Here is a 27,111-nt window from a genome sequence, read left to right as displayed (position 1 = left end):
GAGACCGTCTCTCGCGAGACTTGTTAAATATAGTTACGAGAGCACATACAAATTAAGTAAAACTTATCAAAGTAAATTTAAAAATTGCGATCCAACATAAATTCCAAATGGTGTATAAGATAAACTATTAGATTTATCAAATTATTTTACAATTTAGAATCATGCCAAGTAATTTTTTTACTATGAAAATTCGACATATATATTAAGAAATGTGCTTCAGTGAATGATTTAATAAGAAAATTAGTGTAAACTTGTTTCACATGAGATATAACAAATCATCTAATTCAGTTATTTACTTTTTTCCGCGTTTCTCGTTAGACTTTACGTGATTCATAAGACAAATTTTATCCCTACACAGAAATACATCTTACTCCTCTCCTACTCACGGTGAGATTCTAATATATAAGGCATTTGAATTAAGGCGCGAACTATTTACTTTGATCACACAAAAGTCCATAAATCTTTCATTGCCTCTCTAAATAAGAGTTAATCTCTTGTAAATTTGATTCACTTTGTTATTGTATAAAACAGTTTTACAACCACGAAAACCATAATCATTTTTATTTAAATCTAAAAACGGTTACAAAGAACTCATTTTACAATAATTTTCATATAAGATAACGTTCATAAGCAATTGATTAAAAAAAAAGTTCATGAATCTTTCATGTGTCAAATGACATATATCTAATCCCTTTTCACCAATAAACAAAAGATGAACACACCCAATTCTCCAAATCTCTATTACTCATACTACCTTGAATTGTCTTTCTGTTTTGTCTCATTCCTTCTTTCTTTTGCTTTTCTTTCTCTCTCTATACGGTTTCTAACTTCTCCAAAGTACACATTTTTCTTGCACCTCTTTATTCTTCTCTTCACTAAATTTGTTCTTTTTTCATTAATTTTTTCATGGATTAGCAACTTTTTGCACACTAGAATTTAACTCTTTTAGTAATTCCAACACAAACCCTTTTTATATTTCAATCTTTCACTCAACAAATGTAAATAAGGTTTCAATCTTACAATGCAGAAGTTGAAGATATCTCATTTTTAATTTCTCATAATTTCTTCATTTTTTTATTTTTTTGCAGTTGAAGTTGAATTTCATTGTAATGGTAATTTTTCAAGGCTATTAAGGTAAATTGAGGTAAATTTTACATTTTTATTAATTTTAATTTTGCAGGTTTAAAAAAAATAGTAGAAAACTCGGATCTGTCTGTTTGTAGGATTATCAACTATTAAATTTGTTGTGTTTTTAAAAAAAAAATCCCAAATTTTTATTTTTTTTTGTTGGTCCGAAAGATGAATATTTTACGGACTGATCACCTGATTATTATCCTAGATTTTATTATCATTGGCTGATTGATGCTTGTTTCATAATTAAATAATGAAAATAATTACCCTTTTTCTTTTAATTTTTTAAAAGATTAAAGTAGCAGTCGTAATAAACTACTCTTGAATAATATTTTTTACCCAAAAAAATAAAATAATTACAGAGATTCATTTTTAAATGTCATGAATTATGTCGCTATTCAATTTTAGTCGTCTTTCTTTATTTTTATTTTTATTTTTATTATGGTGTGATGCATAATTAAGACTATCATTTCAGATTCATTATAGTTTAAATTGTTGATACATACTCTTTTTGTCTCAATCATTTATTTTTTAAATTCTTTGATGGATATTTTAATTAAAGATAAATAAATGATTGAAAGGGAAGGAGTAATTTTGTATGTTGGTCCAATGTCTGAATTATATTATAAGAAAAAAAATGTTCCTTAATTATTGTGATATTTTTTGGCTTATAAATTTGTTTTTGTTAAATCAAATTGCTTTTAGATCTTGAGCAAACTAAAAATTTTGATTCTTGATATGTTATTTTGTTGGATATGTAATGGCATTTTAGCTTGTGATCTTGGTTGGGATTTTATTTGGTGTAGAATTTGTTATGATGTGTTTTGGATGGCACCTAGTTGTATTATTAATTGCAATTATATGTTTAATATATGTGAAATCTGTCTTATTAATTTGGTAATTAAATGATTAGCTGAGGTGTGTCAGGAAATTTATTAAGAATTCCAGGATTTTATTCCGTAATTATTGCAAAAGCCACACTTTTTGAGAGTACATTTTGTCTGTTATTGTTTAGTTTCAAGTCATATATATAGGAGGTTACTTAAGTTTGGTATATAAACAAGGAAGAAAAGATGGTAACTTCGTTGTCGTTGGACAAAATTTCAGCAGTTGGTAAACTACCTGATTGCTTGCCAATTTCACAACTTTTTGTAGGAAGAGCCCAAAAGGTTGATAATAAAGTTGGAGAGGACGGAAGTATTGATTCACATCGAATAAAACAATGCGGTCAGCGTGTATCTTGATTCAGCGAGCTACAAAGCAGATAATAAACACCTTGTTGGTGTCATTGGAACTCAAGATGAGAGTAGCCTCTTCTCTAGTTCCCTATCGGATTTGGTTCATCATAAATGTAAGCTCTCTGACCTTATATTTTGTACTCATTTATGAATTTCAGCTAGTCTCGTAAAAGGCTGTCACAAATATTAAAACTGTTTGGTAATTATGGCTTTTTCAAACATATATTGAAAGTGTGACACATAATTCATTTATACTTATTATATAATCAAAAACTTATATGAGATTATCTCAAATGTGAGACTAACCCTTTAACATTACAATTAAATGGAATACATAAAAATTGGGTTGATTTTACATGTAAGTTTGTCTCAATGTCTCATGTAAGAGAGTTAAGACTCTTTGATATTGCACATAATTTATATGATAATGTCTAATTTAAAAGTATGACATTTTTGCCCAGATGACTTGTTATGCTAACAAAAATATTATCATTGGACTTTGTAGTGAGGTTATCAAACAAAATTCTGTCTCGCCAATCATCGAGTGTTGTTCCACATGATGATGTGGAACCTTTCAAATCACCAAAAGAAAGTGATGGACATACAATCAACAATATTCTTCCTGATGAAGAAGAGTTGTTTTCTGGAATTGCTGACGATATGAGGCCAATAGGCCAAGCTAATGGCGGCAATGATTTAGACGACCTTGATCTGTTTTTTGGTAGTGGAGATATGGATTTAGGAGATGACGGTTTACAGGGTGGTCAAATAAATGAGAGGTATCCTTTGGGTGCTCGTCATGCATTTAGGAGGAATGCAACCCAGAGGCTGCCAAATGGTTCCATGGTTGGGGATTCGTCAACCCATGAAAGTCCTCCGCTATTTAAGGATTACCCGTCGTATGCTAGAATGTCATCTATTGGTAGTGAATTCTGTCAGCTTGAAACCACTCAAGGTCTTCACAAAATGCAGCTTGATAGCCGGGGCATCCCTAATTTTCATCCTCTTGCTCAACTACAAAATTTGGTTAATGGCATTCCACAATTTTATGTGGATGGTATGACCAGCATGGTTGATGGGTTTGATGACATTCGTCGCAAGGTATCACAAAGCTTTAATATGGACATTCATCATATGGGTTTGAATGGGCATATGTTGGAAGTAAATGAAGGAGGTAAGTTAAAATCTAGATCTTATTTGAATACATTTCTGGCTGGATTTGTTGAATAAATATTGTGGAGTAAATAAATATTTCAAATATGTGACCGGTTTGCATTTTCATTTACTTTTGTAATCTTCTTTCTTTAAAAATATTCTTATTCCTTTTCAACATTAGCTCCATTTGACTATTTCTTCTCGCCAAGAGAAATCAAAAATGGCCAATTCACGAAAATGGAGGGAGAGTTCTTTTCCTGATTTTAGTAATCACACTGCGTTTGCGTGTACATTGTCTTTCAGGGTTTGGATATTCTCCAAGTGAAATCCACCTAGCTCAGTTTATGGCTAGCAAGTCCAACTCTTACCAGAACCATCATCGAAGATCTCTATTAACACCAAATTCCCCATCATTTTTGAGTAATAATCATTCACATCATATTGGAAGACTCCATGGATCGCAGAGAGCTCCGCATCATATGATGAACATGGCTTCACCCATGCACCAACTTCAGACAGGATCGGCTTCAATGATTAAAGCTTCATCCTGGGACAGGCAACAAATGTATATGGATGAATCTCGTGAAACTTCTGATTACCAAATGGGTTCAATCAGGAGTATGGGTATTCCCGGATTCTCTCCATCACATCCTCGAGAAATATCTTCTCGTGGTAACTTTGAGGTGTCTAAAAATGGTGGATTACACTCACCCCAACAAATGAGTCACATGTTTCATGAAAGGAGCTCAATGAATTCACTACCAAACTCTTTCGGTTCTCCGAGCGAACGTATTAGAAACCGAAGGAATGATGCTAATTTGAGTCATGCTGACAGGAAGCATTATGAGCTTAACATTGATCGTATTATGGGGGGTGATGACTCTCGAACAACATTGATGATCAAAAACATCCCTAACAAGTATGTGAATTTATCCAATTAATTTATCTGATAAGGAAATCTTACATGGTATTTTCTTGTGGGAACATGCAAAAATAAAATCTTCATTTTATTGCTATTTCACTTTATTTGTATTAACTATTTATCTTGTTTTCCTTTTTTTTATCCGGCTATTTCCCTGCTTTTGACAGTTTTAAAAGGGATTTATTTTAGCCGGCCCCTAATCAATTCGGATTAAGGCCTTTTGTTGTTACTTTATTTACTTTGTTTTAATTTTGAATCTCAGGTACACTTCAAAAATGCTTTTAGCTACAATTGATGAATTTCATCGTGGAAAATATGATTTTATTTATCTGCCCATTGATTTTAAGGTAAATAATTTTTTAGTAATCTTTATTTTAGAACTAGAATGTTATCTTATTAAAAAGTGGTTGCCATCATTTCTTGAGAATCCTGACTTGCTATGTTTTTCGACAGAATAAATGTAACATGGGCTATGCATTCATCAATATAATCGATCCTATACAGATTGTTTCATTTTACCAGGTTTGTTAAGGAGACTAGTACATTAACTATAAAACGGTAGATATCTCCTCTTATTTAGGGACTTATTAATTGGGATATCATCTTTTACAGACATTTGAGGGTAGGAAATGGGAGAAGTTTAATAGTGAAAAGGTTGCGTCACTTGCATATGCTCGCATCCAAGGGAAGGCAGCCCTTATCGCTCATTTTCAGAATTCGAGCCTGATGAATGAAGATAAACGCTGCCGTCCCATTATATTTCATACTAATGGTCCAAATGCTGGCGACCAGGTAAGGCTTACTGATATGATCATTTTCATCTTTTCGTAGCTATTGCAATGTAAAAAAATAATTTTTTGGAGTGATAAATACAATCATGAAACTTTATTACAAATCATGTTTTTGATAAGTAACACTTATATGTAAATCATTTGAGTACGGACTACCTAAGTACTTATTTGCTCACATTTTATGTCTACCCATATCTTTGTTGTTTTTTTTTTTACATATGTCTTTGTTGTAACAGCATTGAGCCATACATTAGCATTCTCATAGCTACCCGTGACCAGATTTCTTGATTCGACAGTGCAACATTTCAACTTTCATTATGACATTTTTAAATAGAGATAGACATGTAAATTTTCATTTACTCATTTTCACGACAAAGAACTTCTAATTCAATGGCGATGCCTACTACCCAACACTTATGGCGTGTGGTGTGTAGATGTTTCCGTTTTCTTTATCCTTGATTTCTTTCACGCTTAACATAAATTTGAAACTTATAATATTGCTTTTTAATAATTTCCAGTTTGCTCTGACAAACCAACTGATATACCATTCACTTGCTATAGGAACCATTTCCTACAGGCTCTAGTTTTCGGAGCAAGGCAGGCAGGCAACAAGTGACCGGGATGGAGGAGAAACAATAAAAAAAAATTACATGTGACTCTGCATGCTAAACTACATGATATCTGCAAGCAATGGGCCATTTCTTTTCAACTAGGAATCGACGTGGCCTTATTGAAGTCTTCTTCAAGAAGCGCTTTTTCTGAAAGTTTTGAGAATCATAAATTTTGACCTAATCTTATACAACTAGGCCATTTTTGAGAATGCCGTAAATTTTTCATCTTGGGCATTGATTATAAGTAGAGATTGAGCCATTTTAGCCTTCAAGCATAGACAATTTTCTTCAAGGAATTTTAATCATGTACTGCCTCATTTAATGCTACTATATTAATATACTATATAGTACTCCATTATTTTGTGACTTAATTTTGTGCTTGTTTTTTTCCTTCCTTTTGGAGTGCATGGTACAATTATCAAGGTATCTAAATTAGACGAGTCAGAAATCATATTTGTAACACCCGGTCTTATTTTAATTTAATGTAATACCCTATAAAATGTGAGAAAAATTGTCTTACCTGGAGAAAAAATAGGGAGGTTGTGATATCTTTATAAGTGATTCTACCCGCCATCTAGTATCAAGGTCTTCTCCTGTTGGGCTTAAGTGAGGATTAATGGGCCCAAAAGTAAACATCCCATTATATTTGGGTTGTGTTACGACCGGGGAGTGTGGGGGGGTAATGGGGTCGTTATAATATTATAGTGGAGTACTTGTTCTAACGATGTCATATTAAGTTAATGTGCATTTCCCTCCGTATGAAGCTTACCACCTTCTCTAACATTTGGCATCCCCCTTCCCTTCTACCTTCCTGCACTATCCCGACCAACCCCCTCCGATCAAAACCTCTCACCTGACTGTTATCCCTCGAGAATCAAAATCATTCCCAAAATGTCTGACTCGACTGATCTCCCTAATATCGGAACACCTTGACCAAGACCTCATCTTATCTCACATCGCACATGAACCCGAGTAAGATTATATTGGTAGCCTTGAGACAAGACTTTGATAAGTCTTGAGACAAGACTTACTCAATACTACCAATAATCTACCCTAGTCTTGACAAAGTTTTAAGTTGAGTCTTGAATTACATGAGTTTTGCCCCACTTCCAAAAGAAGACATCCAATGAAAGAAACTCATGTGTTATACTCCGTATTATTTTTGTTCATTTTTCTTAAGCCCCACATTTTCTTAAGTAAGTGAAAAGTAGAGTCTGAAATGAGTATGACTGATAATGTATAAAGTTTGAGGTACATCTGAGGCGAGTCTGAACAATAAAAATAATAATAATAAAAGTTAAGTTAGTAGAAAGTTGATGTGGCAGAGTCTTAAGCTTTGGAGAGTCTTACCAATAATTATACCCCTTACCCCACCTTCCCTAACCCAACATTGGAGGCTTGCAGCAAATCTCTTCGACTCTTCCCCTAACTCTACATTACCCGACCAGTGCTCGACCGAGTAAGACTTAACTCTTATGCAAGACTGTGTCATATGTTAAGATAATTTGAGACATGTTAAAAAAAAAAAGATATCATAAAAATAACAAAAGACAAAGCTACCTACTCCGTCTCCGTATTATATGAGAACCTTTTAATTTAAGAATTGGTGCACCCAACTATAATCCTCTCCCCAAGTAAAAGGTAGTGGTAGTATATGAAAGTAGGTTGCCAATTTTTCTAACATTTTACTTCAAAATTTAGATAATTGCTATAGTCCGATTAACAATAAAATCAATTTATACAAGACCACTATAGAAAAACAAAAATTGGAGTGGTGGATTAGCAAGGAGAGCCAGATATGTGTGGAAAAGAGGCAGGGACAAATAAGGAAGGGGGGCCCAAATAAATGGGCAATTACAGTGAACTGAGCAAAGACCACAAGTCCACGAGTCCACAACAGTTGTTAAATGAGTTAGACTGTCTATATTCGGATTTTCTCTCCGATCTTCTCCTACAAACGATAAATTAATCACAAATTCTCTTTAAAGATGGATATTTTTCGTCACAAGTTAAAGACGGACCAAATGTCGTCATTTTGACGAAAAATGTGGTAATTTTAATAACAAATTATTACAGCTTAATAAATTGTTCCCGTAACTTTTTATGTAAAAATAATTACATTTTCGTTTTAAATGGAGTCATATTTTATGAGCCGTTTTCAACAAGATTTGTAAGTTAACAAATCCAAGTGAGTACAGTATAAGGGCATGGGGACACATGGAGTATAATTTTACCGAGTTAAAATAGGAGAAGATCGGAAAAAATCTGAAAAGACTATAAATTTCAAATATTTTTTTTTTTTTTTTTTTTATTGTGTAACGGACTAGAAGACCCGAAAAAGGCTGTCGAGAGTCCAGACTATTGCTGGCTGTTAATTGCCTTGTTCCTCCTACTTTCCTCCCTCTTCATTCTTCCAACTCTCCAATTATATCATTTCCTCCTCTTTTTTTTTTTTTTTTTTTTCCATTATTATAAACTCCATTTCTTTACTAAAAAATTGTGTAAATTAATCCGCGAAATTCAAATTGATTAATTAATTCAAGCAGAAATATACACAAAAATGGGGAACTGCTGCTCTGACGTGGCAGGCGGAATGTCCGCCGTCGGAGGTGGTGGTGGCGGCGGCGGCGGCAACGGTAACAAAACTTCCGACGGTCGAAACGACGCCGTTGACTTATTTCTCAAGTCTCGCGGTTTTCATGGCCTTTACTCTCAGATCGAGGTTAATTAGTACTTAATTTAGAATTATTATGATTAATTGTTTAGTGTTTATGCTAATTATATTTTGATTATTGATTATGTTTCAGCTGTAATGTGAATTGATGTTGTTTTGGTGAATGGTGGAGTTGTTAATTGAGTTTTGTAGCTGAAATTCGAAATGATAGGTGACGGAGTAAGTGTTATGAATTGCTAATTTGTGAAGGGTGTAATTTTCGTCGAAGCGGTTTTGGAAAGAGCTATTGTTTGCGGCGAAAGCGTAGATTTCTGTGGTGTTAGGTTGGAAATTGGAATGGGAGACTCTGGATTTATTAGGGCACTTTGCTGAAGTCAATGTTGGTTGTCTAGAGTATGAATAATGGTACTACTATAGGGGAAAGTGCCCAATTTGCCCTTTTCGCGACAGCTGATCACTTTGATTATAAATAGGCCCCCTTCTGATGCAAGATACTATTAATAGATGAGTTGATATTATAGATTTTAAGTGAATGTAATATTAGAGTATACGCTCGAACCAATTCAGTATTTGTTGGGTGTCGAGTGAATCTGATAGTGGTAGCCCCTGACTTGTGCTTGGGGGCTGGAATGACTATTAACTGAAGTCTATCTTGCATTGACTCATTCAATGTTGCTCTTTAGTATTGATTGTGACGTGTGCTGCTTGATTTGCTCTCTCAAACTAGGCAATTAGGGATTTAAGGAGTAGTAATGTAGTATCTTGAACCAAATATACAATGGTGAAGTATGATGCTCCGGGAAGAAAGTTATTTGACATGGGGATGTGTGGATGTCATACTCGGCTAGTTTTTATAGAATCATCAAGATTTTGGTCTGACCTGGAGTGCACTGTCACTTAGTTGTGTAATGGTTACCAACTTCCTATGACTGAAGGATTGATATGGTAGAACTGAAGTAGGGTATTTAACTTTGTGATCGAAGAAGGTTTTACGTAGTGTTCAGTTCACCAATTCCTGATACTAATTGTAAATTTTCCCCTGATGCCTTAACAGTTATCGTTGTCAGCGTCAAGTTTACGTGATCGAGACGTGCTTTCCAAGGTTTGTTATTCGAAGAACTTGTGCTCTATTACCAAATTACCGTAACATGTACACTTCCATTGTCACATCTATTTGCCAGCACTAGACGAGTTTTCTTAGCATGTCATTATTTGTATCTATGCTCCAAATTGTACATAATAGAATTAGGTAGCTGAAGTCTGCAAACATATTTGTTGCTACATCATGTGAACTAGGCTTCATCAAATAGTGTCATGTAGTCCTTCGTTGCTTTCCTTCCTGAGTAGGTCTCCCTTTAGACGGTCTTATCTTAAGACCAGAAAATGTCAATATTTTTTAATAGGAAGTAACCATTTAGTGATAATATGTATACAAAAAACTGATGGTAACATCTTATCAGGAAATATTTATATTTTATCTTAAAATGGTGACATTTAGTCCGTCTTAATTTCAGACGAAAGTAGTCCGTCTGAAACAAGAATTTGCCTTCCTTCTTATATTTGCATGTTGTTTGGGTATTTCTTCACGCGACTCATGGATTGTGTGCTTTTATTGTTGAAGAGTGATCCAATGGCAGTCCTTTATATGAAAGGAAGAGATGGAAAGCTTGAAGAACTTGGACGGACAGAAGTCATCTTGAATTCTTTAAACCCTACATGGATTAATAAGGTCACTGTAACATATCATTTTGAAATTGTACAGAATCTAGTGTAAGTTACTTATTTCTCTTCTATGCTCCTTGTCTGATGATGACAGACTATACAGTTTGCTTGACTTTTGATATTCACGCTTTATTATTCAGGTTTCGTGTTTATGATGTTGATACACAGTTTCACGGTGTAGATGTAAAGGTATCAATACATTTCATACTCTTGGTGCCGTCTGCAGTATCTGTATTTTTTCTTTGCTGCGTCTAAGAATTGTGTTTCCATATTTCCAATGGAGCCAAAGATTCATTACTCTTTGGTTCTGGATTATGATGGAATAAAGCAAAATGGCTCACTAAAGTGGCTGCTCTTCTTTCTCTTGTGAAGTAGTGGTCGTTCGATGCAGTTCTCGACGCAATTTTCATCTTGGGTCACTCGGAAACAGCCTCTTTGTGTTGCTAACACAAGGGTAAGGCTGCGTACATCCGACCCCCCCTTACCCTGCAATTTGCGGGAGCCATTTTGGCACTGGGGTAATGTTGTTGTTGTTGCGTCTAAGAATTGTTTCTCCAAGTCTGTGATTATATACATTTCTTGGATTAGAAGAACATATAGTGTTAGATAGGGCAAATTGGAAGTAGACGTTAATGATCATGATGGGATATGCCTTTCTGCACCCGTTTTTTTAGAACTTTTTTCCTCATTTGCATCTCTCCGTTGCTCTTTTTGCCAAAGTCTCTGTTACTTCTTCTCGAAATTTTTCCTCACACTTACTTCTCGTTTCTACTCTAACATCTTATTTGCTCTCACTTTATTGTGCTTTTTTTTTTCCGACACATTTTCTCTCCTTTCTTGCTTCGTTAACTATTTTGTTTTGTTTTCTTTCTACTCTCTGTTCTTTTTTTTTTTTGTTACTTCACATTTCCATATGATGATTCAAGTTTGCTGATCGCAAATCATTTCAGGACTTAAGTACTTGTTGTAGTTGCTGACTTGCTGCCGCCACTGTTTTTCTATTCACAGACCCTAACTAAAAGGAAATTACTTTGTCTTCTTACACATTTTGAATTTTTCTTATAGACGCTTAAACTGGATGAGCAACAGTATCTTGGCGAGGCAGAGTGTGCATTATCACAGGTAATGTAACTCGGTTGTTCTGATTACTTTATTTGCTTCTCCACAATTTGGAATCTCTTACTGCTTCTGAGTACTGAGAACCTTTCTCTTGCCTTCTACAATTCTATCTGTTTTATCAATTAGATGTTCTCTTTGTGGATTTGAATTTGTAATTTCCATTATTACAAATATGTGCTAAGATTAGTTTACCAACAACTTAATTATGATAATTGCGCATTACGACCAACTCTCGTCTTTTCTTACTTTAGTGCCATCTCAGTTATCATGCTGGACCCGTTTGACTTTTCAAGGGTGAACAAACCAAATTGCGGTTGCATGCTTCCTTTTATCTTTCACATCTTATACTGAAATTTGTCTTAACAACAGGCCCTGTGGATGTGCAGGTGGTTACCAAATCAAACCAGCTAGTGACGTTAGACCTTGTGCAGCATGATGAAGCAATGAGAACACCTCATCCAAGAAGCTGTGGAAAGCTTACTATTCACGCCGAAGAATCTATGAACTCAAAGACTGCTATAGAAATAATATTAAGGTGTTCAGAGTTGGAAAACAAGGATCTTTTCTCTAAAAGTGTAGGACTTTGACGAATTTCTCTCTTTATAGATCCGCTTTTGTAAGGCACGAAATTGAGGTTGGTATTTCTCAATCATGTTTTGCAGGATCCCTTTATAGTAATATCTAGGATTACAGAGAGTGGTATTTCAGTTCCAATTTGTAAAACTGAAGTCATTAAGGATGACTTGAACCCAACCTGGGAGCCTGTGTACCTAAACACTCAACAAGTTGGAAGTAAGGTATTTGAAATTATACTTATATGTTCAAGTTTTTGAAGACTTTTACTCTGCCATAGCCATTGATATAAGGGTGATCCATTTTTTCTCGAAATCATTTTTCCTGTCTACTCTTGTGCAGGACAGTCCATTAACTATTGAGTGCTTTAACTTCAATAGCAACGGGAAGCATGATTTCATGGGGTGAACAGACATATATTTTTTCTCTTCATTCTAATGTATTTAGTTGTTTTTGTATTCACTTCTTTATATAATGGTAAATATAGGAAAACAGTAAAATCACTGGCTGATTTACAGAAGATCCATTCTAGTGGAATCGGGGAAAATTTATTTCTACCACCTCATACTGGTCATGATGCTCATAACAAGGTTCTAACTACACTACGCAATTGGATTCTTATTTTCTCTTTTTAAGTCTATCTTGTGTAATGAATTTGATAGCATGATCCAGGTGCTGAAAAGTCGACTATTTGTGGACGCGTACTCGGAGTGTGTCCAACACACATTTATCGACTACTTAGCTGGTGGATGTGAGTTGAATTTTATGGTGGCGATCGATTTTACAGGTATGCTCTTACTAAATACTCCTACCTTATGTTATTCCTGAAATTCCTGATACGTAATGTTGCTGAAGCATCTTAGAGATGATCAGTGTAACTATGCTTAGTTAGTAAAACCTGCAGTGCATTGATGTAATAGTGCTACCAAAATTTTATTATCACATGTATAAGATAAGACCTCTGAAACTCCATAGTCTTACAATTATAGTTGGAAGATCACTAGTTAGTTCTAACGCTAAGTGTTTTCTTTATCAGCTTCAAATGGGAATCCCCGTCTCCCTGATTCATTGCACTATATTGATCCATCAGGTCGTCCAAACGCATACCAGAAAGTAAGAGTCTTATGTTTATATCATATGAAGTATCATGATTATATTTTGAAACTGCTAAGTTGAAAATTATTTTACCAGGCAATAATGGAGGTTGGAGGAGTGCTACAGTTTTATGATTCAGACAAACATTTTCCTGCTTGGGGTTTTGGAGCGCGCCCAATTGATGGCCCAGTCTCACATTGCTTTAATTTGAATGGAAGCACCAACTATTGTGAGGTTGGTGGCCACCACGATTTCGTACTTAACAGAGAATTGCCCGTATAGTGTGATTTGGGTATTAAACCTTGAACATCTTTTGTTCTCAGGTTGAAGGGATTCAGGGAGTCATGACAGCATATACCAGTGCTCTTTTCAATGTCTCACTCGCTGGGCCTACCCTTTTTGGACAGGTTATTAGCACTGCAGCTAATATTGCTGGTCAGGCTCTTGCACATGGACAGCAGAAGTACTTTGTCTTGCTAATAATCACGGTAAATATACTTTCTCCAAATTACAACAGTCAGCTAGCAAGTCAAAATATTTACATAATGTGTCACTTAGATTTGATACCAGAAGTCGTGTTGGTGTCAACAATGGTGGAGTGCTGATATCCATCATAATTACTAGGCTTTCAGTTGATTAGTAGCTCAAGCTTTCAGTATAATAAAATACTTGTGTCAAGAAGTTTGTGTTCATCCCAGTCAACGGTGGTTGTGTTTCTGTCAACAAGTTTATAAGGTTGATTAATAGGCCAAGCTTACTCTTTAATAAGACACCTCTCTAATATCTCTAGTCTGTGCTAGAGTAGTTGTCATCAATTGACCTAAAGAAATGTCTCACTGATCCACTCCATGCTGTTGCTACCGACAATGCAGTCTGGTTACCTCTCTAAATGTGTCACTTTCAAGGCGATACTGATTGTAGTGGACTGCTTGTTTCAGGATGGAGTGATCACGGACCTCCAGGAGACAAAGGATGCAATCGTAAAGGCCTCCGATCTACCATTGTCAATACTCATTGTTGGAGTGGGAGGAGCCGACTTCAAGGAGATGGAGGTATGCTTCCTTCCAGAATCTGTGTTTTGCCAATTAGTATCACCATAGTGAACCCAATCGCCAAGGGGTGGTACCCGTGAAATGGGTTGCAAACCCATCAGCAACAAAAGACCTCGTCGATCTCTTTACCGAAATTACTGATGCACAAACTTTGCTTAGCTAGTTGGCTCCTGCATTTGAGTTTGAACATTCAGCTAAACTTTTTTTTTTTTTTGGATTTTGGCCAGTTCTTAGATGCAGATAAAGGAGAAAGACTTGAGAGTACTACCGGGCGTGTTGCATCCAGAGATATTGTCCAGTTTGTGCCATTTCGGGATGTGCATGGTCAGTCTCTTACTACGCCTACTTAGGGTTTTAATACAGCAAACATTACTCAGTTGTCTCAAATGCTCCCGCCTAAAGTGGGATAAGGGGGTGAAATATATTTCACTTTTACCTTTGTGTTTTAAAGTACTTTGAGGCTGTTTTCGGGTGGCCAACAATGAAAATTGCGTTGAACATTGCATCGTCAGTGCTTATGATGTATTGTTGCCTCTCTGCTTTTCAGGTGGGGAAATTTCTATAGCCCAGACATTACTAGCAGAACTGCCAACACAATTTTTGACTTACATGCGGACAAGGGGGATTCAACCCAAGAAAATAATGCTGCAAAAATGTACATAATACTAAATCAAGTATAAACATTTGCTTAATTATTTATTAGTAGTGCTCTGTTCCATGGCGAGTCAAAATACGACAGCTTCAAAATTGCTGTTGTTTTTTAACTTCCTTTTTTTTTTTTTTCTTCGTTTTTCAAGAGGAAGAACGTTACATTCACATGAAGAATTGTAATTGAATGTTATATACAACATTGAGAGTTTGGTTCATCTTTAAATAGCGCATGAGAACAATAGTTATGTTGTTTGAGGCTTACCAGTTACCGGGATGTTATCTCTCAAGTGTAAACTGAAATGCGTTTCATCACGTCATTTGACCCCTCGACTGTACTTTGTTGGCTGTATTAAGGTTTTGCGAAATATTTAATCATTGTTAAAGTGTAAAGGAAGCATTTACGGTGCATTGACAGATTATGCCGTTGTTGATTGATTCCGCAGACTATTACTCCGTCTCAGATCATGAATTTATGATACCAGTTTAGTTTTTGCTTTTTGGCTTGTTACAACTTTAGGAGGCACAACCTCAATTGTTCACCCATAACCGTTAACCAAGCCGTAATAGGTATGATCATAGTTACGAAATTTTCATGACATCTATTGTAATACAGGGTACCATTAGTATAATCACAATAGTATCTGATCAACTTCAGCAAAACCCAGGTGGTACAACATACAGTAATCGTTGAAAAATAAATCAAAGTGCGCCAATAAATGACACACGAAAGCAGCATTCCAAGTGCTGTTAGGAAAGATATAATCTTTTTTTTTTTTTTTTTTTTTTTTTTGACAGCTGTAAAGATAAGGAAAGATATAATCGGAAGAACTTAATAATACTATTATCCTTATTCCTTAGTAGCAAAGATACATTTAGCTACAGTTGTGTGAAGCACTGTGTTTTGGAGCTGAGCACCACTACAAAATGTGTCGGAACTTGCACCAATCAACCTGCACTGGCCGCAGCAGGTGAAGCTTTACAACAACTCTACAACAGTGATTCGGCTCTCCGAGGCAATACAGGCTGCAACCTATGATACTGCCAAGCTGAAGCTGATCGATGGACCAGTTCAGGCCTGACCTACCAATGGTTAGCTCTATTGTGCAGGTTTACTCTAGGTCGTTATCTGAAGGCACGTGCAGTGGGCTTGAAGGTGAATCATTACCATCATCATCTGCTTTCCGAGACTTTCTGCCCCTTGTATTTGCTGGTCCAGCAGAAGCAGCATTCTTCCTCTTTCGACCTCGTTTTGCAACAGGAGCCGGTCTGGCCTTATCTCCATCATCAGAGTTATCCACTGGAATGGTTTCAGTCACCACAGAATCTGAAACATTGTTCTCTTTATCTTCTAAAGTAGTATCCTCGTCATTATCTTCATCTTCACCCTCTTCCAAAATGTCACCATCTTCTTCCTGACATGCTGCTTCTTTCTCCTCCTCTTCAAACTTGCGCAGCAGAGAATCTATCACCCCCATCAGCTCCCTGTTAACCTGCAAGTCAAAATTACAAAATATAAGTCGGGAATATTATTACAACTTACAAAGAGTGATTAATATTCTTAGTTAGTTGAAAACAGATGATAGACAAATGTCCAGAAGAGATAATCTAAGACAAACATATTTTTTGCATTCCATTTCCTATTACTCCATTAGTCTCATGGACTCGCCTATTTATTTACATTTGCTTTTAGATCGGTTTCTCAGCACGGACGTGCAAGTGGGGTAAAGCTGTAAAGGTATTAACAACCGAATAATGGTGGATCCACCAATTACACGGATACAACTTAACAAATGGCTAAAGACAGAGAGTACGTCAATTCAATCTGTTTCTAGAAACATAAGAATCATAATAAACCCTATCAGAATCATCTAAATATCCATGTTATTTACTGTACCAGCAAATGCCGGATGTAACAAACCTGAGCATTTTCCAGGAAGACAGATAGGTCAGTGGGGCATGAGGGGCATTTCATGACAGTTTTCTGAGTTCGCAATTGCCGGCCACCAGATTGCCGTTCACGTATGAACTTTTGACCCTCAAATGCACCATCCAAACAAGTTTTGCAAAAATTGTGCGCACAAGGAGTTGTGATCGGAAGGGTCAAGACCTTGTGACAAAGAAGGCAGCCAAATTCTGCAAAAGGAAAAGTCATTAAGAAAGGCAGTAAAAGCTAGAAGATACAGAGTATATTTTTTCAGTCAGCATGTTGAACCGTTGACAAGAAACATGACTGGTAAAATCAATAATTAATGCCATTCTAATTTTCAAGTACATTAGGGCAAGAAGAATAATAAAACTGTTGGTGATTCTCGACTGAAAGCAAATAACATAGAAACAATTGAATGAAATATTAAATTAAACACATGGACACCAACAAGAGCCCAATACCTTTCAAAATCTTTGCTTTGGAGCTCTTCTTCGGACGAGAACCTCCTCCTCCACCCTTGGTCATTTTGCTTGAAGGTGCAGGTTTTATCCACTTCCAGCAGCCTTCCGCTACCTATAAACAGAGGCGGAGGATACCATAAAGGGTCTTAAATGATATAATACTACACTTGAGAAAAGAAATCGCATATTCCCATAATGACTGACTAGCAAGCTACTCACATCAAAATCCCAGTGCGCACTTTCCTTTCTTTCAGTTAACTGCAACGCCTTTTTGAGCTCGGGCACCTTTGGCAATGGTCTTGGTCTATCACCGTGCTCATCACTGTCATAGAAGAAACTCAGATTGTCACAACTGCAAGCTCAAAGGTAAAGTGTGTTAGGTTCAAATTGGACTGTGTACAGACCTTGTCCACGGGGCTGGACTGTTGTCACATCTAACAAATAGGTAGCGGCAGACCTTATGTCGCTGAAGCACCAATAGAACCAGAAAGTCAATCAAAACAATATAGTGAATGTTTTCTAGAGAGACTAACAAAATTCAAATTTTCTCACCTTTCCATCTTTATCTTTTTCCCTAAGTTTGAGCCAACACTTCTCAATTCTGTAAATCCCATCATACCGAACACCCGTTTCGGGTGCATAATTAGAACGCTTCTCTTTATATGATCTGTATGACAGCAAAATGTCCATGGCACCCATCAATGTAACCATCAGTACTCAAAACAGGACGTTGCAAAGTGAAAATATATCCCAGAAAAAAAATCATGATACTATAGTAAATGCAAAAAATGCAAGTCCTAAAGCCTAACAATAAAGTTGGCAATAGTGACTTATCAAAAATACATGAAAGTACCAGTTTACAGCATTTACCTGACAACGCGAACAGGATAGCCTTTATAGCAGCTCAATCTTAATGACTCATTAGCACCTGTAAACTTCTGATCAGACGATTGCTCCTTGTTGGTTCGCTTATTGCCACTCAAATCACGACCCCCACTGGCATTGACCGTACAAAAACATAAAACCGTTCAAATGCTACTCTTCTAAATAACTATCGCAATGGCAAGACCATTTTATTAGGAATAAACAGGGAATATACACACAAAAAATTAGTTTCATTTCATATCAGGTCAATAAATAGACGAAAACAAGACGCTATTAATTCACAAAATGTCAAAATGGCATTTTACAACACACCTTCCAGTGTAGATGAACCACTCTCCGTGATCTTCATCATCTTCATATCCCCCGGAAAGTACCACTGATTGGGCCCCGTGCTTTGATTGGCCAGCTATACCACTGACATGTGGAAAATGAGCTCCCCACTGTCTACATGCCAGCCGATCTGACCAGGAGTCACCAACAAGCACTCCTGTTTTCCGTACTGGATCATACTCAGCAGTTATAGGTCCCAAATGATCAGGTGGAATTGTGACGAAAATCTTTCCACTTTTAGCATTTGCTTTTCCAGCTTTTACAGCTCTTTCAGTTGTGAAGGCTTCATCAGGAAGATTATCATTGTCAATGAACTGGAAAACTCTAGGCCCTTCAGCAGAAGTAGGCTTTTGGGTCCTTGCCGTTCTTATTGCAAACACAAGAGATGAGTTAATTCTTGGCTGTGAGGCCATCGTAGCAGGAATAGATTTCCTGCACTTGGCACAGGTCTTCTTGCCTTGACCCACCCATTTCTCAAAACATTTCAAACAAAAGTTATGGCCGCATGGAGTCTGTCACAAGAGGAGAATATGTCCGAGTTACACAGCTAAGCTATGACATTTATTTTGAAAGACATGAAAACACATTTGGTATTTTCACATTTACGGAAATGTACTAAATACGTAGGCAACAGGAAGACAGATTCATAGCATTCATAACCTTGCAAGATACACAATTTATCATTTCAAAGTTAGGAATGGGAATTCAAGATTGCATTTGTTTACTTTGACTCAAACCCTGAGCATAGAATGAGATTCCGAACACAGATAACACAAAGGGTACAAAAGAGAAAAAAGTCACAAACAACAACCAAATAAATATTATATTGTTCAAAAATCAAAGCATGTCATAAATTGGTTAATCAAATTGACTACATAATCATAACGCATAACATAACAGCACAAATTCTCGAAACAGCAGCTTCCACACCGTAACCATTGCAAAACACCATGATATTAAGCGACAAGGAAACACGCGTGGACAAGTCGTTTACACCAAACAAACAAGTGTACTCGATGTCGCACCGAAACCAACATTTAAGATACCTTGAACACGAATATTTTTACCAAATGTATTTTACGAGCTTCAATTAAGTAATGATATCACTTTATTCACGCGACCATAACAGAACAATTTACTTGCTTACAAAATCTTGTGACGAAACCATTTCGGAGCAAATACAATCTATGTTAAGATAATAGATGCTATGTAATTAAATACACAATACCGCTAATATCATATCGTATTTATGAGATACTATACTTTAATTACTGCTCGACGACTCAACACTTATCAACCCCTCCCTTACCTATGAATTAAAAAAAACACAGCCACAAAATATCAGCCAAAGTAAACAAATCAAAAAGTTAAAATCTCGAAACTTTTACACAGAATAAAATATAATAAGGAAGCAAAAAGTGCATTAGTCAGTCATCTAACAATCAACAGAAAAATGAAAGAACAACTATGTCGGATTAATAACTTAAAATTAATTAGAAGTCGAAAATTCACACAAACGAAGACAACACAACACCAACATATGAGACAACTTATGTGACAATATGGTACCTAAAAGATGCAACACCAAAACTCCAAAAAAAACAAGCAACACCAATATATGAGACAATATGCAATCAAGATCCTCTCCATTTCCTCTCACAATCCCATTTAATAATGTTTCCCCCTTTACACTCTATTAACCCTTTACTTCTATGCATAAATCTTGAAACGTTCAATGCATGCAAAATGCAATCTAAACCGTTAAAAGGAAAATGGACTCTCCATTTCTTTTTAGGAAATGGAGAGGATCTTGACTTGACAATATGTTAGTGAGTTAAAATGATTTTATACAAGACTAACTCTAACAATACTAACCCAACATAAACAAATATATTCCTCTGTTCTATTGAATTGAATTCCCCATAGCTGATTATAAATTAAATATAATAAAACGTAAACAAATGATTGGGACGGAGGGAGTAGAGCTTATTTCAAAATAATCAATCTAAGATATTTTGAAAAACGTATACAATTCAATTAATCGGAATAGATAAAGCGAAAAAGAACAGGTATAGAGAGAGAATACCGTGACAGGGCGGTCAGGAAGCTGCAAACAAAAGGAACACTTGATATTTTCCCCCAAAATATCCAATATCTCATTATCATCCTTAACACCAGCAGCCACGTCAGCCACAGAACCCTGGCCCACCTTCCCACTCATCAATTCCTGCCTCTTCCTAGCCTTGTCCACGTCGGACAAGGTGGGGTCCGCCTCAATAGCCTTAATCGCCGCAACAAGGCCGCCGTCGGCGGCCGGAGCCGCGGCAGCGGAGACGGCATCAGGACAACAGTCAGGGCACTCCCATTGCGAGGCGGAGGCGGAGGAGATGGAGGAGGAAGGGAGGCAGGGCACGTGCCAGGGGGTGACGCAGGTGGAGCACGTGAGGGTGGAGGAGGGGTTGGGTTTGAGTTTGCACCGCATGCAGGTGCCGGTTGAGTCACAAGGGAGGAGTGGGAGAGTGGTGGTAGACATGATCACGTGAGGGGGTAGGATGAGGATGAGGGTCACGTGAGAGAGGAATGGAGAGGGATGGAGTGCGGAGTGGTGTATATATATTGGAGTATTGGAGGGAGAGAGTGGCGGGGTTTTGAAAATTGTGAGGGGGTTTTATTTGAATTTTGGGGAATTTTCCAATTTGGGTGGTAGTGGTCAGTGGAGTGTAGCTTTCTGGTTTTTCTACTGAGTAGGATTTCTGGAAATGTGATTTTATTTACCTGGGTAATATGGGATTTTTCTGGGATTTGGTTTTGGGGGGATTAATTAATTAATGCAACTGCTGTTGTTTGGTTAAGTTGAAGACTTTAAGGGGATAACCGGATAAAGGTAAATTAATGATCAATCAATGACACTCTTTTGGGTTGTAAAGGGAAGAGAGAGTCATTGACTTTTAATTCGTCTCGTAAATGTAGTACATGTTCGGATAGATTTTGTTTAGAAAGATCTGAAATCAAGAGAAAAGAACAATGTGAAATACGAGTATTACAACTTTTTAATCATTTTGTTTCTTAGACAAAATAAAAATGAAGGAATTATTCGGGAAAAGATTGATCTTATTTTAAGAAATTCATATCATCGTCAATCGTATTCGTTTGTTTAGATTTCATATTGCATATCAAAGGTTACCTGTTGAAAAAGTATAAAAGCTGATATGAATTTCAAACCTTTTGAACATCATCAACGCGAATTCAAATCTTGAGATGTATCAAAAAAAAAAAAAATTCACAAGCGCGTTATAGCTACTTGACTCAATTTTCAATACACCTTCAAAGGAGAAAGGCACGGGTTTACCTCGTATATTACAACTCCATTTTTTTCCGACAAATTTCTGATGTCAGAGAATAAATAAATCAAAACCAAACATAAATAATCAAATTTTAATACTAACACTCGAAAACAACGGAGAAATGCTTACCACTTTAGGCTGAACGATCTCATACACTCCGTGCAAATTTCATGTATACTTTAAAGGGGCTGCATAGTTTATATATTACATTGATTGGAGAAAGACGCCACATACATGTGACGGCGGAAGAACGACTAAATTAGGTTATTGTTTTACTATTGTTCTTCGTCTTAAGAGAGATGAATTTTCCTCTTGCTTAACCTTTTCTCTTCGATATTTAGGGTCAATTAAATTAAATCATCCTATAAAATGTAGGTGCAGAGGAATGATTTAATTTGAATTTAAAGAAAAGTTATATTTCTCATTGATAATACTTTCAATAACGTCAACCCGGCCGTCTTCATAGTTTGTAGTTATTTATTGTAGGAAAATTTTGATGACATCATTATTTTCAGTTTATTCATTGGTTATGGAAGAAAAAAAACCCTCTTATTTTTTCCTTATTCGAGAAACATATTGCATATGATAAAAAAAAAGGGATCGATATTCTCTAATATGTCTAGCTTGAAAAAGAAGGAAAGAGTTGTGGTCATTTGGGAGTCGCTTTTGTTTTGCGACTAAAGTTATTTTATTCTTAAAGATTGAACTCGGTAATCTTTCATTTTCTCAAATAAAACACCCCAAAGTTGAATTTCAGAAAGTTCAATACCTTAAAACCTAATGAAATTCAAAATATTTTGTGTTTGTTGACGCTAAAGGAGAAACTAAACCCACAAAACCTTTGCAGGTCTTTCATTAAGTTATTGAGAGACTACTTTGACAAACAAAACCAATACAATCAACATAAAAGAGTATTTTATATTGCTATCAATCCATCGTTTGATATAGAGTAAGTTTTTAACTTTTAACCACGCTAAAACATAATCAGTTAAACTTAAATTTTAAAACAAGGAAAGAAGACCCATTTTTGTAAATCGGGATGGCAAATTCTCATTTAAGACGGGTATGTCCGTCTTAAGCTTAAAACGGGTCAAATATACCCATGTGGCTGCTATTTAACCCATTTTAATATTAACACGGATATCTGCGTCTTAAGAAAGATTGTCTTAAGAAAGATTAAATGGGGATGTTCACCGACCACCGTCAACCACCGTGAAACAACCTCAATTGGTCGCCCCAGATGCTTTCCGAAGAGGCTGAATTAACAGCAAAGTGGATACAGAAGAATGAGGAAATACTTTATCACTCCCTCTTCTCTTATCCTGCAATTGTTACCCTGTATGTTTTTAGGAGCAGTTGTATCTGCTTTATTCATGACCAATATTATCAGGCGTCTTGAATAGGCGTCAGTGGCAGCGTTCCTCCATAGACGTCTGGTAGTTGGCTTTCTTCCATAATTTCTAGCAAGGCTGATTTCAACTTCTTACTGTCCACAAATTCTATCTGCAAAGAAAAAAAATTCCTCAATATTATCACGTCATATAGGAGCAAGTTTTAAGCTGTGTAAACTGCATTCTAGATTTGTCTAATCACCTTCGACTTTATGTTATTGTGTTAGTGGTATATTAGGTAGCATAAGTTAGTGGTATATTAGGTAGCATAATAGTTGCCCAATATCATGCCTTTTGTCACCTAACATTACCATTATTCCCCTTATTTTATGGGATTGGTTTGGTATCCTTGTATTATATATAGCCATGCTTTTTTGAGTAATCAATAACACAACAAAATCCCTTCCTCCATCTCCTTCTCTGTTTCTCTACCCTTGCATTATCAACATGGTATCGAGCAAGGTCTTCCAGGCCTAAATTTCATTTTTTTTTTTCTTCTTTTCTTCTCTGCTTAGTCGACATGTCTGGAGTTGCAGGCGTCGACCCAAACAAAACTGAATTCAAAATTGATCCTTTATCCCCATTCTACCTTGGATCTCATGATATTCCAGGGATTAAAATCTCTACTGTTTCTCTCACAAGTTCCAATTATGAAGATTGGAGTCGTGATATTCGGATGTCTCTCAAATCCCGACGAAAATTCGGATTTTGTGACGGCTCTATTAAACAGCCGACTGATGCAAATTTACTCGAGCAGTGGGAAGTCGTTCATTGTACTATCGTTAAGTGGATACGTAATATGATCGACTCCTCTGTTCTCGCGAGTGTTCCTTTCGTGGAGGACGCCTCTGTTTTGTGGCGGGAATTGGAAGAACGTTTTGGGGTGGTTGATGGCACTTCCATACACACGCTCAAGACGGAACTCGGCAATTGCAAACAACTCAAAAGTATGTCCGTGACTGAATACTACGGTAAATTAAAAACTCTTTGGGACGCCCTTGCTACTTACGAACCTCCCTTTGCCTGTAAGTGTGGTCGTTGCACTTGTGACATATCGTCTCAAGCAGTTAAACGGCAGGACAATGAAAGACTCCATCAGTTTTTCATGGGACTTGATCGAGACCTGTATGCTCCCCTCCGGAATCAACAATTCCAATTAGACCCTTTGCCAACCTTGAACCGTGGGTATCATGCGGCCCTGCAAACTGAACGGCTGCTGCTTGATACCGTGGCTTCCTACGATGTCACGAATACTATGGCCTTTGCCGTACCCGGAGCATCACGGCCAACCACTGATTGGAAGGCCGTTCGCGAAAAGGAGAAGCAAGAAAGGCGGCAGTTCTTTTGCTCTCACTGCCAAATCCGTGGACATGATATAAACAATTGTTTCTTTAAAACTAACATTTTTCCGGATTGGTGGGGGAGTCGGCCTCGCACACTAGCCGAGTTTCGTCGCAAAAAGGGAACTGGGTCCGGTCTGAATTCAGCCGGGTCAGGGACAGGCTCTGGCTCTCAAGTTCACGCTAATGTCGCTCATACTCTCGCTTCGGATCGGTTGTCTGGTATGTGTAATTCTTGGATTATTGATACCGGTGCATCTAATCATGTGACAGGTGATATTTCCTTATTTACGGAAACAATGGATATTCCCCCACGCGCCGTCGGTTTACCTAATGGGAAACGAATTTTCGCTTCAATGATGGGGACCGTAAATGTTAACAATCAAATAAGTCTTCGTCGAGTCTTGTTTGTTCCTCATTTAACTTGCAATTTACTTTCGGTCTCCCAATTGACAGCTGATTATGACTATGTCTTACAATTTACTAAAGATCGTTGTCTCATACAGGACCGTTCTACGAGGATGATGATTGGAGCCGGTGAACTACATGATGGACTATTTTTGTTTTCGTCAATAAAAATGCAGTCCTCGGTTCATGCTGTTGACACGGCTGGCGGGTACACTCTATGGCATCGTCGGCTCGGTCACGCAGGGGATCATGCGGTTAAATTTATACCTTTAGCTCGTCCTATTTCATTTAATGATAATTTGGTTTGTGAAGTATGTCACCAAGCCAAACACTCACGCTTTGGTTTTATTTCAAGTACGAACACTGCGTCGGATATTTTTGAATTAATACATTGCGATCTTTGGGGTCCTTATCGCACTCCTTCTACTTCCGGTGCCAAATATTTTTTGACCATTGTGGATGATCATTCTCGTTCCGTTTGGGTGTATTTATTGGTGGCTAAAACTGAGGTCACGAGTTTTTTTATGCAATTTTTATCAATGGTCCGGACTCAATTTTCCAAACAGGTGAAAGTAGTTCGGAGCGATAATGGAAATGAATTCAATCATATGGCCGAGTATTTCTTACATAATGGCATACATTTTCAAACCTCTTGTGTCGGGACACCTCAACAAAATGGGCGTGTTGAAAGAAAACATCGCCACATACTTAATGTGGCCCGAGCTTTATTATTTCAGGGCAACCTTCCCACGCGCTTCTGGGGTGAGAGTGTTCTTACAGCAGCTCATCTCATTAATCGTACTCCTTCGTCCGTCCTTCATAACAAAACTCCATATGAGGTTTTATTTGGTGCACAACCGTCTTATACGAATTTACGGGTATTTGGTTGTTTGTGCTTTGTCCACAATCAGAAAACTCAAGGGGATAAATTTTCACCACGGAGTCGAAAATGTATCTTCCTCGGATATCCTTACAATAAGAAAGGATGGCGCGTATATGATATCAAGTCCGATTCCATTCTCATCTCCCGTGACGTGGTCTTTTATGAAGACAATTTTCCATTTGCCAATCTCAGCCCAAATGATACCGTTGACCCCAACTCCACAAATTTCCTGCCTACTGATGACCCATCACTTGAATCTCCAGTCCAGCCCGGTACACAGGAGGATCCCTCCCCTGAGCCCATTTCTGTTGAAGTTCAACAGCCCATACCCGAAACCGGCCCAGTTGAGGATGACCAGCCCAATTCAGAAAATGCTATTATGAGTGGTGAAGCACAGCCCACTTCAGACGAACCCAACTCAAATGCCTTTATAGAGCCCAACTCGGATGCTACTTTGGGCCGAGGTCATAGGCTCAAATTTCCAAATTCTAGATTGCAAGGTTACGTTCTCGAAACAACAAATAGTTCATCTTCCTCAAGTTCACCGGACTCTCCAGCATCGCCCTCAGGTACCCCCTATACTCTAGCTAATTACGTAAATTGTGATAAATTTTCTAGCCGGCATCGCACTTTTCTTGCAGCTATAACCGCAGGACTTGAACCCTCATCCTTTAAAATTGCGGTTCGCGATGACGGATGGTGTCGGGCTATGCAAAAGGAAATTGACGCTCTTGAAAATAATGGCACATGGGAGCTCGCTGATTTACCTCCTGACAAGAAAGCTCTAGGGTGCCGTTGGGTTTATAAAATCAAATATAAATCCGATGGTTCCGTTGAACGACTAAAAGCACGTCTTGTTGTCTTTGGTAACCACCAAGTGGAAGGACTTGATTATGGGGAAACCTTCGCTCCAGTTGTCAAGATGGTCACAATACGTACATTCCTTGCTGTCGCCGCCATTAAAAAATGGGAACTACATCAGATGGATGTCCATAATGCTTTCTTACATGGTGATTTAACTGAAGAGGTCTACATGAAGCTTCCACCGGGTTTCACTCGTGGTCATGAAGGAAAAGTATGTCGTTTGAAGAAGTCTTTGTATGGTCTCCGTCAAGCTCCGCGTTGTTGGTTTGCTAAACTAGCTACGGCTTTACGTGACTATAGATTTCGTCACTCATACTCTGATTATTCTCTTTTCTCTTACTCCAAGGATGAGGTATGCTTACACGTTTTGATTTATGTGGATGACCTCGTTATTGCGGGTAATGATAGTTCGGCAATTAGCAATTTTAAGGGCTACTTGAACCGTTGTTTTAAAATGAAAGATTTAGGCCCCTTGAAATACTTCCTTGGGATTGAAGTTGCGCGAAGTGTTGACGGAATTTTTATTAGCCAGCGGAAATACACC

At 37.2% G+C, this 27,111-nt stretch overlaps 2 protein-coding genes and 1 pseudogene across 2 annotated transcripts; 2 read left to right on the top strand and 1 right to left on the bottom strand.

The window, feature by feature from the left end:
• The first annotated feature begins 2,157 nt into the window (after positions 1-2,157).
• LOC141653313 (protein MEI2-like 4) lies at positions 2,158-6,218 on the top strand (annotated as a pseudogene).
• Positions 6,219-8,115: 1,897 nt separating this feature from the next.
• On the top strand, positions 8,116-15,002 carry LOC141653312 (protein BONZAI 1-like). The gene is made up of 16 exons (XM_074461037.1): positions 8,116-8,570; positions 9,577-9,624; positions 10,144-10,292; positions 10,385-10,433; positions 11,310-11,366; positions 11,750-11,938; positions 12,026-12,160; positions 12,279-12,340; positions 12,424-12,526; positions 12,609-12,723; positions 12,973-13,049; positions 13,128-13,265; positions 13,355-13,519; positions 13,970-14,083; positions 14,311-14,407; positions 14,631-15,002. The coding sequence occupies exons 1-16, from the start codon at positions 8,409-8,411 to the stop codon at positions 14,744-14,746; spliced, it is 1,776 nt and encodes a 591-aa protein (XP_074317138.1). The 5' UTR covers positions 8,116-8,408; the 3' UTR covers positions 14,747-15,002.
• Positions 15,003-15,400: 398 nt separating this feature from the next.
• Positions 15,401-21,042, bottom strand: LOC141653311 (E3 ubiquitin-protein ligase ORTHRUS 2-like). The gene is made up of 9 exons (XM_074461036.1): positions 20,424-21,042; positions 18,320-18,849; positions 17,993-18,118; positions 17,675-17,789; positions 17,527-17,588; positions 17,342-17,444; positions 17,123-17,234; positions 16,653-16,867; positions 15,401-16,224 (listed from the first exon to the last, which is right to left on the bottom strand). The coding sequence occupies exons 1-9, from the start codon at positions 20,868-20,870 to the stop codon at positions 15,844-15,846; spliced, it is 2,091 nt and encodes a 696-aa protein (XP_074317137.1). The 5' UTR covers positions 20,871-21,042; the 3' UTR covers positions 15,401-15,843.
• Between the last annotated feature and the right edge of the window lie 6,069 nt (positions 21,043-27,111).

Source organism: Silene latifolia, chromosome 4, assembly GCF_048544455.1.
Source record: "Silene latifolia isolate original U9 population chromosome 4, ASM4854445v1, whole genome shotgun sequence".
In the NCBI taxonomy this organism is placed as follows: domain Eukaryota; kingdom Viridiplantae; phylum Streptophyta; class Magnoliopsida; order Caryophyllales; family Caryophyllaceae; genus Silene; species Silene latifolia.
The sequence above is the reverse complement of the archived record's forward strand: the minus strand, read 5'-3'. Positions and strand labels throughout refer to the sequence as shown.

Bases quoted from the DNA above. Each gene is read 5' to 3' on its own strand.
- LOC141653312 (XM_074461037.1), top strand. From the start codon at position 8,409: ATGGGGAACTGCTGCTCTGACGTGGCAGGCGGAATGTCCGCCGTCGGA. The intron at 9,625-10,143 runs GTTTGTTATTCG...TTATTGTTGAAG, and splicing joins ATCGAGACGTGCTTTCCAAG to AGTGATCCAATGGCAGTCCT. The intron at 13,266-13,354 runs GTTGGTGGCCAC...TTTTGTTCTCAG, and splicing joins GAAGCACCAACTATTGTGAG to GTTGAAGGGATTCAGGGAGT.
- LOC141653311 (XM_074461036.1), bottom strand. From the start codon at position 20,870: ATGTCTACCACCACTCTCCCACTCCTCCCTTGTGACTCAACCGGCACC. The intron at 18,850-20,423 runs GTATTCTCTCTC...CTCTTGTGACAG, and splicing joins TTCCTGACCGCCCTGTCACG to ACTCCATGCGGCCATAACTT. The intron at 18,119-18,319 runs GTGTGTTGTAAA...GGTCAATGCCAG, and splicing joins TGGTTCATCTACACTGGAAG to TGGGGGTCGTGATTTGAGTG.